Raw genomic sequence first — 15,316 nt, 5'->3', positions numbered from 1 at the left:
TCGTCTTTAATTGGTTCAGATGAGAATGAGGTTCAAGAGTCCCCCCCCATCCCCTCCTTGTTGTATAAGCTTCTGTTTGGTTGATTCTAATTTTCAGTGAGTTATTCAATAAAGTTTTGTATCTCTTGTTCCAAGCTATTCTCTTTTTCTTTTTTTTCTTTTTTCATGTTTACTTATTTATTTTGTTTTCAATATTCATTTCCACAAAATTATGACTTCCAAATTTTCTCCCCATCTCTCCCCTCCCCCATCCCAAAATGCCTTGCATTCTGATTAACCCTTCCCACAGTCTGCCCTCCCTTCTGTCACACCCCTCCCTTCCCTTATCCCCTCTTCTCTCTTTTCTTGTAGGGCAAGACAGATTGCCTGTATTTCTTATTTCCAGGTAGCATGCAAAAATAATTCTCAGCCTTTGTTCCTAAAACTTTGAATTCCAACTTCTATCTCTTCCTCCCTTCCCACTCATCCTCACTGAGAAGGCAAGCAATTCAATATAGGCTATACATGTGTAGTTATGCAAAAGATTTCCATAATAGTCATGTTGTGAAAGATTAACTATATTTCCCTCCATCCTATCCTGCCCTCCCCTTTATTCTGTTGTCTCTTCACCTTGTCCTTCCCAAAAAGTGTTTACTTGTAATTACTCCCTTCTTCCATTTGCCTTCCTTTCTGTCATCCCCCTCACCTCACTTGTCCCCTTCTCCCCTATTTTCCTGTAGTGTAAGATAGATTTTCATACCAAGTTGAGTGTGCATATTATTCCCTCCTTAAGCCAGATGTGATGACAGTAAGCTTCACTTTTTGCCTCTCACCTCCCTCTTTTTCCCCTCCATTGAAAAAGTTTTTTCTCACCTCCTTCATGAGAGGTAACCTGCCCCATTTCATTTCTCCTTTTCTCCTTCCATTGTATTCCTCTCTCACCCCTTGATTTTATTTCTTTAGATATCATCCCTTCCTATTCAACTCACCCTGTGCTTTCTGTCCATATATATGTGTGTGTATAATCCTTCCAAATACCCAAATACTGAGAAAAGTTTCAGGAGTTACAAATATTATCTTTCCATGTAGGAATGTAAACAGTTCAACTTTGGTAAGTCCCTTATGATTTCTCTTTCCTGTTTACCTTTTCATGCTTCTCTTGATTCTTGTGTTTGAAAGTCAAATTTTCTATTCACCTCTGGTTTTTTCATCAAGAATGCTTGAAAGTCTTCTATTTCATTGAATGACCATTTTTTAGTTATTATACTCAGTTTTGCTGGATAAGTGATTCTTGGTTCTAATCCTAGTTCCTTTGACTGCTGGAATATCATATTCCAAGCCCTGGGATCCCTTAATGTAGAAACTGATAGATCTTGTGTTATCCTGATTGTATTTCCACAGTACTTGAATTGTTTCTTTCTAGCTACTTGCAGGATTTTCTCTTTGACCTGGCAACTCTGGAATTTGGCCACAATATTCCTAGGAGTTTCTCTTTTTGGATCTCTTTCAGGAGGTGATGAGTGGATTCTTTCACTATTTATTTTACCCTCTGGTTCTAGAATATCAGGGCAGTTTTCCTTGATAATTTCATGAAAGATGATGCCTAGGCTCTTTTTTTGATCATGTCTTTCAAGTAGTCCCATAATTTTTAAATTGTCTCTCCTGGATCTATTTTCCAGGTCAGTTGTTTTTCCAATGAGATATTTCACATTATCTTCTATTTTTTTCATTCTTTTAGTTTTGTTTGGTAATTTCTTAGTTTCTCATAGTCATTAGCTTCCATCTGCTCTATTCTAATTTTTAAAGAACTATTTACTTCAGTGAGCTTTTGAGTCTCCTTTTCCATTTGGCTAATTCTGCTTTTGAATGCATTCTTCTCCTCCTTGGCTTTTTGGACCTCTTTTGCCAATTGAGTTAGCCTATTTTTAAAGATATTTTCTTCAGCATTTTTTTGGATCTCCTTTAGCAAGCTGTTGACTCACTTTTCATGATTTTCTTGCATTGCTCTCATTTCTCTTCCCAATTTTTGCCCCACCTCTCTTACTTGATTTTCAAAATCCTTTTTGAGCTCTTCCATGACCTAAGACCATTGCATATTTATTTTGGAGGTTTTGGATGCAGAAGCCTTGACTTTTAGGTCTTCCTCTGATGGTATGCATTGTTGCTCCTTATTTGAAAGGATAGAAGAAAATACCTGCTCACCAAAAAAGTAGCCTTATATAGCCTTATTTTTTCCCCTTTTTTGGGCATTTTCCCAGCCAGTTACTTGACTTTTGAGTCCTTTGTCAAGAGGAGGGTATACTCTGGGGACCTGTAAGTTCTCAGTTCCTCCAAGGTGGCACAACCAAGGGAGAGGAGTTTACTCCTTTCCTAGCCTGAACTCTTGTCTGTGAGCAACCACAAACACGCTGTTCTGCCCAGGATCTGCGAGGACCATTCCCTTTCCACAACCACCTCCAACTCTACTGCACCAACACTCTTCCTCAACCCAGGAGAGGCACTCAGGGCTGTGATCAAAATCAGCGGCTCAGTTCCCCCAAGGGCTTGGCTGAAGTCTCCAAAAATGGATGCTGCTGCTGCAGTTGCTGCTCTGGTGGGGCCAGACTGAGTTCTCTTATCACGCAAGTGAAAGAGTTTTCTCATTGACCTTTGAAGTTGTCTTTGGCATTTGTGGGTTGAGCAATCTGGGAACCACAGCTGCTCCCAAGGATTCTGCCCCTGAGGCCTGTTCAGGTCCTGTCCCTGCTGTGCCAGGGCTAGGCTGTGCTCAGCTCCGCACCTGATGTGATAGACCTTTCCTGTTGGCCTTCCAGGCTGTCTTGGGCTGGAAATCTCTTTCACTCTGTCGTTTTGTGGCCTGTGCTACCTTAGAATTTGTTTAGGGGCATTTTTTACAGGTATTTTATGGGCTATGGAGAGGAGCTTCTACAGATCCATCCTTCTACTCCGCCATCTTGACTCCACCCCCCCACATTCTCTTTTCATAACTTTGCTTCCCAGTTCTAATTTCTTTTGCCGTTTTTTCCCATTGTCTTCTCTTTTAGTTTTTATAATAATTATTTTAGTTCTTAAAAAGAAAACAATACTTCTTTAGCTCTTTTAAGAATTTTTGACCTGTGTTCTAAGTTGTTTTTGATAGCATATATCATACATTTTTTTTTCCTATTTTTCAACTTTATGATTTTTTTCTTCATATTTCTTTTTGTCCTGTATAGCAGTTGATTTCTCTTTGGTCTTTCAATTTTTAGGGAGTTTGTTACTTGGGTAAGATTCACCACTTTCTGTCTTAAGCTATTCTCTCCTTCCATTTCTGTTCTCAAGAGCTTATTTTATTTTTTTATTTTTTGTCATTTCTTCCATGTACTCATGTAGTCCTTGTGGAAAATCCATTTTATCTTTTGAGTATCTGCTTTCAGTTGTTGTGGATTCACTTTCTAGTTTGGATTTTTAGATATCTCTGGGTCTTTAATAATTTCTTATGATGGTTATGTTTTCTTCTGTATAGTGATTTCTGTAGCCTTAGTTCCTGAATTGAGCACCAGGACCAAAGTTCTGTTTCTCTGCTGTGCTTTTGGATGGGGTGGTCAGCCAAAGTTGCCTTTTTCTTTCTTTTTCTTTTTCTTTTGGTATCACTATCTCTAGATAAAAGCCTTCTTGTTTAACAAATAAGTACATTTACACAAAACAAATTCATACATTAGTTATGTATGAAAACATGTATTTCATTATGCATCCATGCATATGTAAAGACAATTTTTATAAGAGTTTGAATTCCTAGTTTTTCTTCCTTCCTCCCTCCACTCCCCTCTTCTTAAAATGGCAAATAGGTTATATACATGTAATTATGTAAGACTTATGTCCTTATTAGTCACAGTTGTGAAAGAAGAAACATATCAAAAAGGAAAAAGTTATGAAAAAAATAAAGTGAAAAAAGTATGGTTCAATCTGCATTCAGAGTCCATTAGTTCTTTATCTGGATGTGGATACCATTTTCCATCATGAGTCTTTTGAAATTGTCTTGTGTTGCTGAGAAGAGCTGAGTCATTCGTAGTTGATCCTCACACAATGTTGCTAATAATAATAATAAATAATGTTTTCCTGGTTCTTCTCATTTCACTTTGCATCAGTTTGTACAAGTCTTTCTAGATTTTTCTGAAATCTGTCTGTTCATCATTTCTTATTTCACAATAGTGTTCTATTACGTTCAGATATCATAGCTTGTTCAGACATTTTCCCAATTGATGGGCATACCTTTAATTATTTTGCCACCATGAATAGAACTTCTGTAAATATTTTTGCACATGTAGGTTCTTTCCCCTTTTTTATGATCTCTTTGGGATACCTAGTAGTGGTATTGCTGGATCAAAGGGTTGCCCTCTGTCCACACTTTTGAATGGGGTGGGTATAACTTGCTTGGTCTTGTCCTGTCTGTAGTCTGGCTGTTGCTACTTTGGTTCTGAATGGATTTTCCAAGACTAGAGCATGCTCTTTTCCAGAATTTCTAGCTTGTGGCTCTGTGGATTTTGGTCTTGGCCCATCTTGGTCTCCTCTTGTACAAACCAGCAGTTTTGTCCAGCTTCCCCTGTGATCCCCAACAGGCTATAATTGGGAAGATAGTTCATAGAGTGAAATGAGCACTGGACTTCTAGTCAGAGGACCTGGTTTCAAATCCTGGCTCTGCTGGTGACCTTCAGCAAAGCGCTTAACTTTATCTGTCCATCCGAGGCTGTGTGAGGATCCGTCCAGCTTTATATGTGTGATCTTGTCTTGTAGATGTTGTAGATAAGGGGTTAGTAAACATTTTCAGTAAAGGTCTAGAGAGTAAATATTTGAGGCCTTGTGAACCAAGAGGCAAAATTGTTTAAAAATGATTTGGATACCCCCTACTCAATTTAATCAGTAATTACTCAGGCCAGTATGATTTAATTGACATCAGTGATTTTAAATGAATAGTATTAAGTTTGATTTAGTTAATGTTCTAAGGAATAAGAGTTGTGTAAACTACAATTAATTTATCATGAATTGATGATTATATTAATTGAATTTGATGTATCAGTTTGATTCATACTGTTAGTTCTGTGATAAGAATATAATTGCTACACTACTTCCCCTCCTTTCCATTCCCAGTGTAGTTCTTGAAATGAGGTTCATTTCTTCACTCTTGTGAATCACTACCACCCATTCCCTAGTGGCCTAGGCTTTAAAACCACAACTTCCTGGACCCCAGGATACTATTGGTCAACCACTAGGGTCTTTTCACCTGTGGAAAACCCTGAGATGTTGTTAACAGGGTCTTATGACCTTAGGAAAACCCTTGCTGAGATGGCCTATAGTTAACGGCCTGCAGCTAATGACCTGGAAAAGGCCTGTTAACAAAGTGGTTATGATTGATGGACATTTCCCTTAGTCCACCATAAGATTTTCCTTCTTTGGAATTGGCCAATCATGGAGTTGCACCACCTCATTCTATTTCTGGTATTCCCTCAATGGCAATAAATGCAATTTTTCCTCAAGCAGAGGAGTCTGACTAAGGAAGGTCTTTGACTCAAATGATTAGGAACTACGAATATCCCTAATAAGTTGATTCTCAGAGCTCTGTCTCAGGGAGTTTTGTTACAGATTGAAATTTTGTGACCCAAAATTAAAAATAAAATTTTTGCAATACAGGTCTACTCATGAGAATATAATTTTTTGGGGGGGAGAAGAAATAATATTTTGCTTAATTGAAGTCCAGAATTAGTGTTCCTTATCCTCGAAATCAGTTGCAGATATTCATCTGTTAATGCAGATCTGTAATGAGATTTTACTTATTTCATCTTTGGAAGTGTCTTTCACACCGTTTGGTACCACTCAATATTGATAATCAGTCTACAAGCATATAAATTTAATTGAGCACATTCACCAATTGGAAAACATTTTTAGAATTCTGTTACGTTATTTTTGTATTTGCCCTGTATCATTACTTTATATTGTAGATTACTTCCATTTGAAGGTTAAGTTGAAGCTTCTCAACTACACAATTAAATGTTTTGAAATATGTAAATTTATTTTGCATTTGCATCAAATTCCAGAAAGTTCTACTTATCCTATAGTTTGAACTAAGAAAATCTATCTGTTGGAAATTATGTGGGAGATCTTGTTTTAACTTTTGGTAACACCAGAAGTGTGTAGTCACTTGACATTACTTGTGATTCAAACAGTGTTGATTGTTGTACAGTTAACTTTATTGTAGTATAAGTTTTGCTTGTAGGAGCTATTTTGCCATATATATAATTTTAGGTTAATTTCATTAAGAAACACTGTCAAGTTTGCAGTTAAAGCTAATTTTCAAAGCCATTCAGTTCCATAATAATGATTGAAGGTGGTTCTCATTCAGAAAATTTTCAGTCTTGGCCCTGAGCTCAAAAAATAATAATAAAAGTTTGTTTTTCTCTTCCTATTTGGATGTGATGGATATGCAGTGGTAGCAAAAAAAGGTAAAATGTTGCAATAGGGCAATAATGTGTGATATTTGAAACACTGTCAAGTTGTATCTTAGTCCAGACCTGCACAACTTGCAGCCTGCTTATGATCCTCCAGTGTGGGTGTTCGTCCTTCGTTGCCGAAGAAGACCATGCCATCAGAGAAATAATGACATGACTTCCACTTGACTTTGTTTTGAGTGAGGGAGGGCTGTGCAGGCCACCAGCCTCACTTCTCCTCCAGAGTTATCTGAATCCAGTGACCAGATGTTCATCAGGATGACTGGAGATGACCCAGGATGAGGCAAATGGGGTTAAGTGACTTGCCCAAGGTTACACAGCTAGTGAGTGTCAAGTGTCTGAGGTGAGATTTGAATTTAGGTCCTTCTGACTCCTACACTGGTGCTCTATCCACTGCACTACTTAGCTGCCCTGACCCTCCAGTAGAATGTAGAGGAAAACATCTTTTCTATGTAGAGGAAATCCTTTGGTGCACAGCAGGTGCCCAAGGGCTGTAAGCAGCCTGAGGGCAGCACATGTATACAGTATCTATCTTGCCTCTGCTCTTGTGAAAGCAGCAAGAGGAATGAGTGTGTCTGTGTTCTAAACAGGTGGCTAGCTTGATTTCTGTGGATGCTAGTTTCGTATTCTTATTGTAGATTACTCTGGAAGAGGTCTTTCTGCAGAACCCCCAGGACTTGTGCTGTCTGGGTTTTCACTGGCCCTTTCTTGCTGGGACCCTGGCACTGGTTGCTTGGATGCTGTGCCAGTTCTTTCTTCTGCTGTTGATTTGGGCTATACTGCCTGAGTGCTTGGGCCTCTGTCTCCCCTGGCTTGTTTCTGCTTATAGCTTCTTCAAGTTTTTTGCATTTTTTTTTTTTTTGTGAAGTCCTTTACGGGATGAAGGAACTTACTGTAATTTTTCTTTTTTTAAAAAAATTATTCTTCTGGGACATTTTTAGAATTTTACTGTAGTGCTTGTGAGAGAGCTGGGGGTCTCCAGGATTTATCACACCATTTTAACTGGACATTCACATGCTTTCTTGGTTGTTTGTTTGTTTTTTAGCTTAATTATTATTGCCATTAGTTTGAGATACTTATGATAATTTTAGTCATGAAATTAAATTAATTTTGTATACACTGAACAGAAAATTTTAGTATAACTTCATCTTCCATGCAGATAATTTATAGTAGTATTTTATTTCATAGGATTTGTGATTAGACTGTTCTAATAATTAACTGAATCATTTGAATCAAAAGGCAGCCCTTAATATAATGGCTTATGGCTTTATTTCTCCAAAACAGACATCCATATTAAATTTGTAAGTATGAATTAAAAAAAAAAACTTTCATCTTGTGACAAATACCTTTTGGAGTAATTAGGTCCCTATCACCTTTTACCAGGAGTCTCATGTTTAAGATTTTAGCTTAATAAAAGTACTTCTGTTATCTACTTTTTGAAAATTGGATCTATATATGGTTCTAAGAAAAGACACAACTTAGTTTATGTTTTTGGAATAGAAGGAAACTCAGATGTATTCTGTCCTGCTGTCTGTAAAGATTTAACTGGGAAAATCTCAAGTTGAGATAAAGAAAAGAATGCCACACTTCATTTCTTATGTTTAATTATGAAATCCTACCCTTGGAATAGAGAAGAATTTTGAGAAAATATTTTTCTCTTTGTATTTTGACTGAAGCATTTGTTTTTAATCCTATGCTGGTAAATATTAATGCAATCAGTGCCAGGCATCAAGCATACAAATAATAATGGAACAGTTTTTTTTCTTAGCGACCTTTACATTTTAAAGGCAGAGACAAATACACACACATATGTAAAGTAAATACAAAGTAGTTAGGGATAGAGGGCAGAGGCATTTTGGATAAGCAAAAACTTCATGTAGTAAGTAATTCTTGACCTGGGTCTAGAAGAAGGAGATTGAATGAGGCAAATGGGAAGAGGGTGCACTTTGGATATAGAGCATGGCCAACTTAAAGGGATGGAGAACAGGCTGTGGAGTATCATGTGTGAGGAACAAGAGAGAAGACCAATTTGTCTGAATTATATATTGTGATCCAGATAAAGCTGGAAAGACAGGTTGGGGCCATGTTGTCAAGGGCTTTAAAAGCTAAATAGAGGCGTCTCTATTTTAATGAAGAGGAAGGGAGTAGGTAGGCTGAGGAGTTTATTGAGTAGGGAAGTGCCATGATCAGATCCACTAATAAGGAAAAATCACTGGCAGCTTGTGAGGAGGATGGACTGAAAGACCAATTAGGAGGTTTTCACAATAGTCCGAGAACTTGAGCTAAGGTGGTAGCTGTGTGAGTGAGGGGAGTTGGGTACAAGAGATGTTGTGGAGGTAGAAATGGCAAAATATGGCAACTGATTGCCTCTGTGGGGAGAGTGAGATATCAAGGATAATTCTGAGGTTATGAACTTGAGAGACTAGAAATGTGGTGGTACCTTTGATGGAAATATAGAAATTTGGAAGAGGAGAGAGTAAGGTTTGCTTAGAGGGAGGGGAAGTAATGATTTCAGTCTTGGACCTGTTGAATTTGAAATATCTCCACAATTCTAATTTGAGATGTCCTGGAGGCAACTTGTGATGTTTGACTGAAGATTGGGGAGAACTATGGCTGCATATCTGTTGAGTCATCAGCTGAGATGATAACTAAACGTGGAACATAATGAAGACACTTTGAGAGAATATAGACCCAGAAGAAGGCCCAGGGCAAAGCCTTTGGGAACATTGATAAGAGGTGTGATATGAATGATAAGTTGGCAAAGCAGATCAAAGACCAGTCAGGCAAGTAGGAATGATATCAAAAAAGTCGTGTCACAAAAACCCAGAGACGCTGGAGTATTGGGGAGGTCAGCAGTGTCTGATGTAGCAGGGGAGTCAAGAATGAGATGAGGACTGAAAAGAGACCATCCAATATGGCAGTTAAAAATAACTGATAATTTTGGAGAGAGTACTTAAAGTTGGAAGTAAGATTGCAAAGGTTTGAAGTGAGGAGTGAGAGAGGACAGAATGTGGAAGCAACTAGTATATTTTTCTAGAACTTTCTAGAAGATGATACAGCTTAAGGATCATAGTGAGTAGTGAAGATTTTTTTTTAAAAGATTGAGGAACCTCACTCTGTCATATTTGAAAACAATAGGGAAGGAATCAATAGAGAACCTGGAGGCTGAAGATTAGTGAGAGAGGGGAGGTATGCATGAGTTGTCAATCTGAAAAAAATGGGGCGTGTGTGTGGAGTGGGCCTTGGTAAGGAGAAGGACCTTATTTCCTTATTAGAGACTAGGTGAAGAGAGGAGAAAGTAGATGTTAAAGGTTTTTGGAAATGAAGAAACGGGGAATAGAAAGGAGTTCACAGAGATTTTTTCAGCCGCTTAACAGGGCCATCCTCAGTGGAGAGTAGGGGGAGGGAGAGATATTGGGGAGCTTGAGTAGAGGGGTCTGGCATAGCTTTTGTGCAGAGTGAAGTGGAGAATTAATTAGGGAGAAATAGTGCTGTAGTGTGGGTCCCACTGAAGTGCATAACTTGAATTTATAATGTACCTCGTCAGTGGAGTTGTTTTTCTTCTTTCCACTGCCTTTCAAAAGCTTGTGAATGAAAGCATTGGAATTGGATGATTGGAGTAATCCGTGGTTGTGGTTTGACAAGGAATGAGTGGCTGTGGGTTAAAAGGCCAAGAGCAGAGGATGGTGTGGAGTTAAATTGGTTACTTTTAGGAGGGAGAACAGTGATGTCAAAGCAAAAATGACTGCGAAAGTACTGCAAAGTAGAGAGATTGGAGAGACTTTCATGCTATCACTCCCTCAGTCTTTGTTTATTGCAACAGTCTCTTAATTTATCTCTCTTAAGCCTTTCCTTACTTCAGTCCATTCTCCTCATAGTGCTTAAATTGTTTCACCCATGAACGCCTCAGACCATGTCACTCTTCTACTCAATAACTCTCCTGGCTTCCTGTTGTTTCTAGGATAAAATAGAAACTCCTCTATTTAGCTTTTTAATCTCCTTGTTACCTGGCCTACTCTTTATAGCCTCATTGGACATCCCCTCAAATGGGACACCTTCCTATACTCTTGTGATCCATCCACCAAATTGGCCTCTGTTCTCAGCACTCCATTTCTTAGCTCTGTGCTTTTGCACTGGCCATCCCCTATCCTTGGAATGCACCTTCTCTCCTTAATCGCAAAGAATCTTCTTCCTTCCAATCTAAAACCCCACCTTTTTACATGAAGCCTTTCCTCACCTACTCTCTCCCTCCCCCAAATGTTAATGTCTTTCTTCTCTATTTTGCATTCATTAGAATTTATTCTTTTATTTCTTCTCTGTATGCTTATTTACAGAGGCAACAAGACATAGTGGAAAGAGAACCAGCCTTAAGCCAGGAAGACACCTACTGACTTTGTGACCCTAAGCAAGTAACTTATCCTCTCATTGCTCTAGATAGCTCACTTAAATCATAAGGTATAGCAAAGGTGGGTTCCTCACTAGGGATTTTTTTTTCTATGGAACCACGGACACTGACATTTCCTCGCTAAGGAGTTCCTGATATATTAGTGAAATCACAGGTCTAGTCCCTTTCCCTTATCCTTATACTTGCATATGTATTTGTATTCCTTTAGAATATTATCTCTTTGAGAGTAGGGATCATTTCATTCTTTGAATTTGTTCCCTCAGAACCTTGCACATTGCCAGCACATAGGCTAATCCTTTTCATTATAAATGTGAAAATGAAATTTATTATGACGCTTAAAAAAAATCTCTCCTCAACCTTAGTCAACAAAAACCTACTTCTCATGTTTTCACCTTTGCTAATTATGTCATTAATGTTATACTAGTAGTACTATTAGAGGCAGCTAAGTGCCACAGTGGATAGAGCACCAGGCCTAGAGTTACAAAGACCTGAGTTTGAATCCAGCCTTAGGCACTTACTAGCTGTGTGACCCTGGGCAAGTCACTTAACACTGTTTGCCTCAGTTACCTCATCTGTAAGATGAGCTAGAAAAGGAAATGGGAAACCACTCCAGCATCTTTGCCAAGAAAACTCCAGATGGGATCATGAAGAGTTGGACACGATTGCAGTGACTAAACAGCAAATAGTAGTATTAATTTTCCTTTCACGTCCATTGTGCTGTTGATTTTATCACTGTATTTACTAAAATGCCAGTTAGCTACTTTTTGGGGTGGAGAAGAAATGTGTTTCCTGAAAAAGTATTATCCTCTGCTTCCCCCTAGTGGCTGGCAAACTAAATATTCATACAGCAACATCAGATTTTTATATATTTACACATACACACGCGCACACACACACACACACACACACACACACTTGTGTATGTGTGTATATATACATGCATGCATCACTGCAGTGGGATGTCACTTCAACAAAAATTTTTGTGCTTTTGAAAACAACAGCAAGCAAAATGGAAACCTGATGGAAGGCATTATCAGTCATTCACTAAACATTTATCAAGTGCAAGCCATTGTGCTAGAGATAAAGACAAAAAAAGGACATGTTACTACAGAGCTTTCATTTAATTGTAGGATATAGCATGTAAATGAATAAGTAAATGCAAAATAGTTTAAGAAAGGAGTGGGAAAAACTTCTCATAGAAAGTGGTACCAGAGCTGAACTTTGAAGGAAACTGAGTATTATAAGAGGTAGAGGTGAGTAGGGAGTACATTGCAAGCATTGGGGACAGTCTTTGCAAAGCCACAGAAGCAAGAGATGGAATACCCAGTCTGGGCAACAACTAGGCGGCCATGGAAAGAAGAGACTGTCAGGGGTACTAAGGCACAATGTCTATAAATGTTGGTTGGGGCGAGGTGACTTGGTGAACTATTACCTAAAGTATTTCAGTTTTGCTTAATTAACCACAGCACACCTATGAGGAACTCCTCAGTTAAACATTAGTTCCTTTAGTATTTCCACAAGTGGATTTTTAGTCAGCTTTTTTGCTTAAATTAGTCTTAGGTGTATGAGACAATGTTTTGATTACAGCATCACATAAGAAATGCTATATTTGGTCAAGTTATCAAGTAGAGAGATTGTAAAAAAGTGAAGAGGGACCAGGGCACAGCTTTGAGGTACACATATGGTTAAGGGGCTGGGAGATGAAGAATGATCCTCTAGCAAATAAGAGTTGGATGAGACAGACAAGGTAGAAGGAGAAAATTATGTAGAGAACAATGTCATTGAAGCTAAGAAAGGAGTAAAATTTGAAATGTAATTGTAAAGTGATGTAACTTTAAAAAGAAAATATAGTGTAGTATTTTCAGTTCTGTGAAATAATTCTTTGTATGTTAGGTACCTAAAATTGTTTACATACTTAAAAATTTTTTTTTCCTTTAAACTTAAATTCTTTGGTATATCTATTTCATTTGGATGGTCAATCAACCTACTATGTGCCAGGCACTGTACTAAATGCTAGGGATGCAAAAAGAGGCAAAAGACAGTGGTTTTTCCCCCCACGAAGCTTACAGTCTAATGGGGAGATAGTATACAAACAAGTATCTACCAAGCAAGCTATGTAAAGGATAATTAACAGAATGAAGGTAGTAGAATTAAGAGGGTTTGGGGAATGCTTCCTCTAGAAATTGAAATTTTAGTTGGGACTTAAAGCTAAGGAAATCAGTAGTTGACTGGGTTAGGGAAACATTCCAGGGATGGGGGAGCAGAAAATGCTTGGAGTTGAGAAGTGAAGTATCCTGTTCATGGTATAGCCAGGTGGCCAGTGTCACTGGATTGAAGAGTACATTTTAGGAAGTAGAAGACTGGAGAGGTAAGAGGGGTCTAGGTTATGGTAGGGCTTTGAATGCCAAATAAGGGTATTTTGTATTTGCTCTTGGAGGTAATAGGAAGCAATAGGAGTCTATTGAGTAGGGAGATGACATGATCAGACCTATATTTTAGGAAAATTACTTCAGTGACTGAATGAAGGATGGATTGGAGTGGGAAGAGACTTGAGGCACTTGAGGCCACCAGCAGACTATTGCAATAATCACGGCATGAGATGATGAAGGACTACACTAGAGGAGTATCAGTGTCAAAGGAGAGAAGGAGGCATATTCAAGAGATGTAAAAGTGAAATCAACAGATTGGATGGGGGTGGGGATGGGGCAGGGTTTAGGAAATATGTCAAGGAATCCAGGATGATTCCTAGTTTGTGAACCTAAGGGACTGGGAGAATGGTATTACTCTCTACAGTGATAGGGAAGGTAGGAGTGGGGGGAAGTTTTAGTGAAGAAGATGATGAGTTCTGTTTTAGATATGTTGTTATATTTTAAGATTTGTATTGGACATCAAGTTTGAGTTGTCTGAAATGCAGTTGGATACACAAGATTGGAGTCAGCAGGGAGACTGGGGCAGAAAATTTGAGATTTATCAGCATACAGTTGGTAATTGAATCCTTTGGAGCTGATGAGATTACTGAATGAAATAGTATAGAGGAAGAAGAAAAGAGGACCCAGGACAGAACTCTGAGGGACATCTGTATTTAGAGGGTGTGATCTGGGAAAGGATCCAACAAAGGAGACAGAGTAGTCACACAGGTAGGAGGAAAATCAGGAGAGAGTGGTATCCCAGAATCCTATAGAGAAAAGATTATCAAGGAGGAAAGAATGAGCAACATGGTTAGAGGCTGCAGAGAGGCCAACGAGAATGAGGACTGACAAAAAGCCATTGGATTTGGCCACTAAGAGATCAGCAGTAAAGAGAAGTTTTGGTGGAATAAGGTTGGAAGTCATATTGTAAGGGGTTAAGAAGAGAGAAAGTTGGAAGTATCCTTTGTAAATGACCTTTTCAAGGAATTTAACTACAAAGGGCAAAAGAGGTATAGGACAAATATAAGTAGGGATGGAAGTGAGGGTTTTTTCAGGATAGGGAAGCCATGGGCATGTTTGTAGGCAGAAGGGAATGAGCCAGTAGACAGGGAGAGACTGAAAATAAGTGAAAGAATGGGGATGACAGAGGGGGCAATCTGTTGGGGGATACAGGATAGAAGTAGATCATTTGAACAAGTAGAGGGGTTAGCCTTGCTAAGGAACAAGACCATTTCATCATGTGATACAGGGTTAAAGGAGGAGAATGGTAGATGGCACTAGAGTTATAAGATATGTGAAGAGGGAGTTCATAGTGAATGAACTCAATTATTTTTCTGTAAAACATCCAGGGGTGGGGAACCTGTGGCCTCAAGGCCACATAAGGCCCTCTAGGTCCTCAAGTGAGGCCCTTTGACTGAATCCAAACTTCCCAGAACAAATCCTTTATGAGTAAAATGTTGGGCTGGTTTAAAAACAGTCTAGAAGATGAGGATCACAAGGATTTCTCTTTCCTGATGATTTTGACCCACTTTAAAAAATAAAGAACAAGTGTACTATATCTCTAGCTTCTGAGGATTTCTTTGCAACCATTTACTATACCTCATTTATTCATTTCTCCTCAAAGTTAGGTGGTCAGGTTACTGGTGTTCAAATATAGATAGCCAAGGGTTATGTTTTCTAAATTAATTTTTGCATATGCTGGTATGGATTTATATGTTTACATTTGTATAAGATATTTTTAGTTTTTTTTGGAGTTAATTATTTAAACATTCTATTTCAGGAACCATTTGTAATCCTGGACCACGGAAGTCTATGCCCAAGCTGGTTTATATTCGTCTAGCACTGTTTTTGCCAGAGATGGTCTGGGCTTCTCTGGGAGTAGCTTGGATAGCCGACAGCGGTGTTCAGTGTGATAGGACAGTTGTGAGTGCCATAATCGCAACAGTCATTGTCAGGTGAGGCCCTCAATTTTCTGTTTTTGTTTCTTGCTGGAAGAAACATATTTAAAACTTGGGTAAGTTAGCCTTCCTGGTTCACATTGG

The 15,316-nt window shown here is 38.5% G+C and overlaps 1 protein-coding gene across 1 annotated transcript in view; it reads left to right on the top strand.

Annotated features, from left to right (window-relative positions):
- The window catches only part of DAGLB (diacylglycerol lipase beta), a 59,271-nt gene that overhangs the window by 17,651 nt on the left and 26,304 nt on the right, over positions 1-15,316 (top strand). Inside the window, exon 3 of the mRNA XM_072597861.1 lies at positions 15,055-15,229. Coding sequence (XP_072453962.1) covers positions 15,055-15,229 — 175 coding nt within the window. The remainder of the gene's footprint in view (positions 1-15,054; positions 15,230-15,316) is intronic.

The sequence above is a fragment of the Notamacropus eugenii genome, chromosome 3 (assembly GCF_028372415.1).
Source record: "Notamacropus eugenii isolate mMacEug1 chromosome 3, mMacEug1.pri_v2, whole genome shotgun sequence".
NCBI lineage: Eukaryota > Metazoa > Chordata > Mammalia > Diprotodontia > Macropodidae > Notamacropus > Notamacropus eugenii.
Note: the sequence above shows the minus strand (reverse complement) of the source record. Positions and strands in the feature narration are given on the sequence as shown.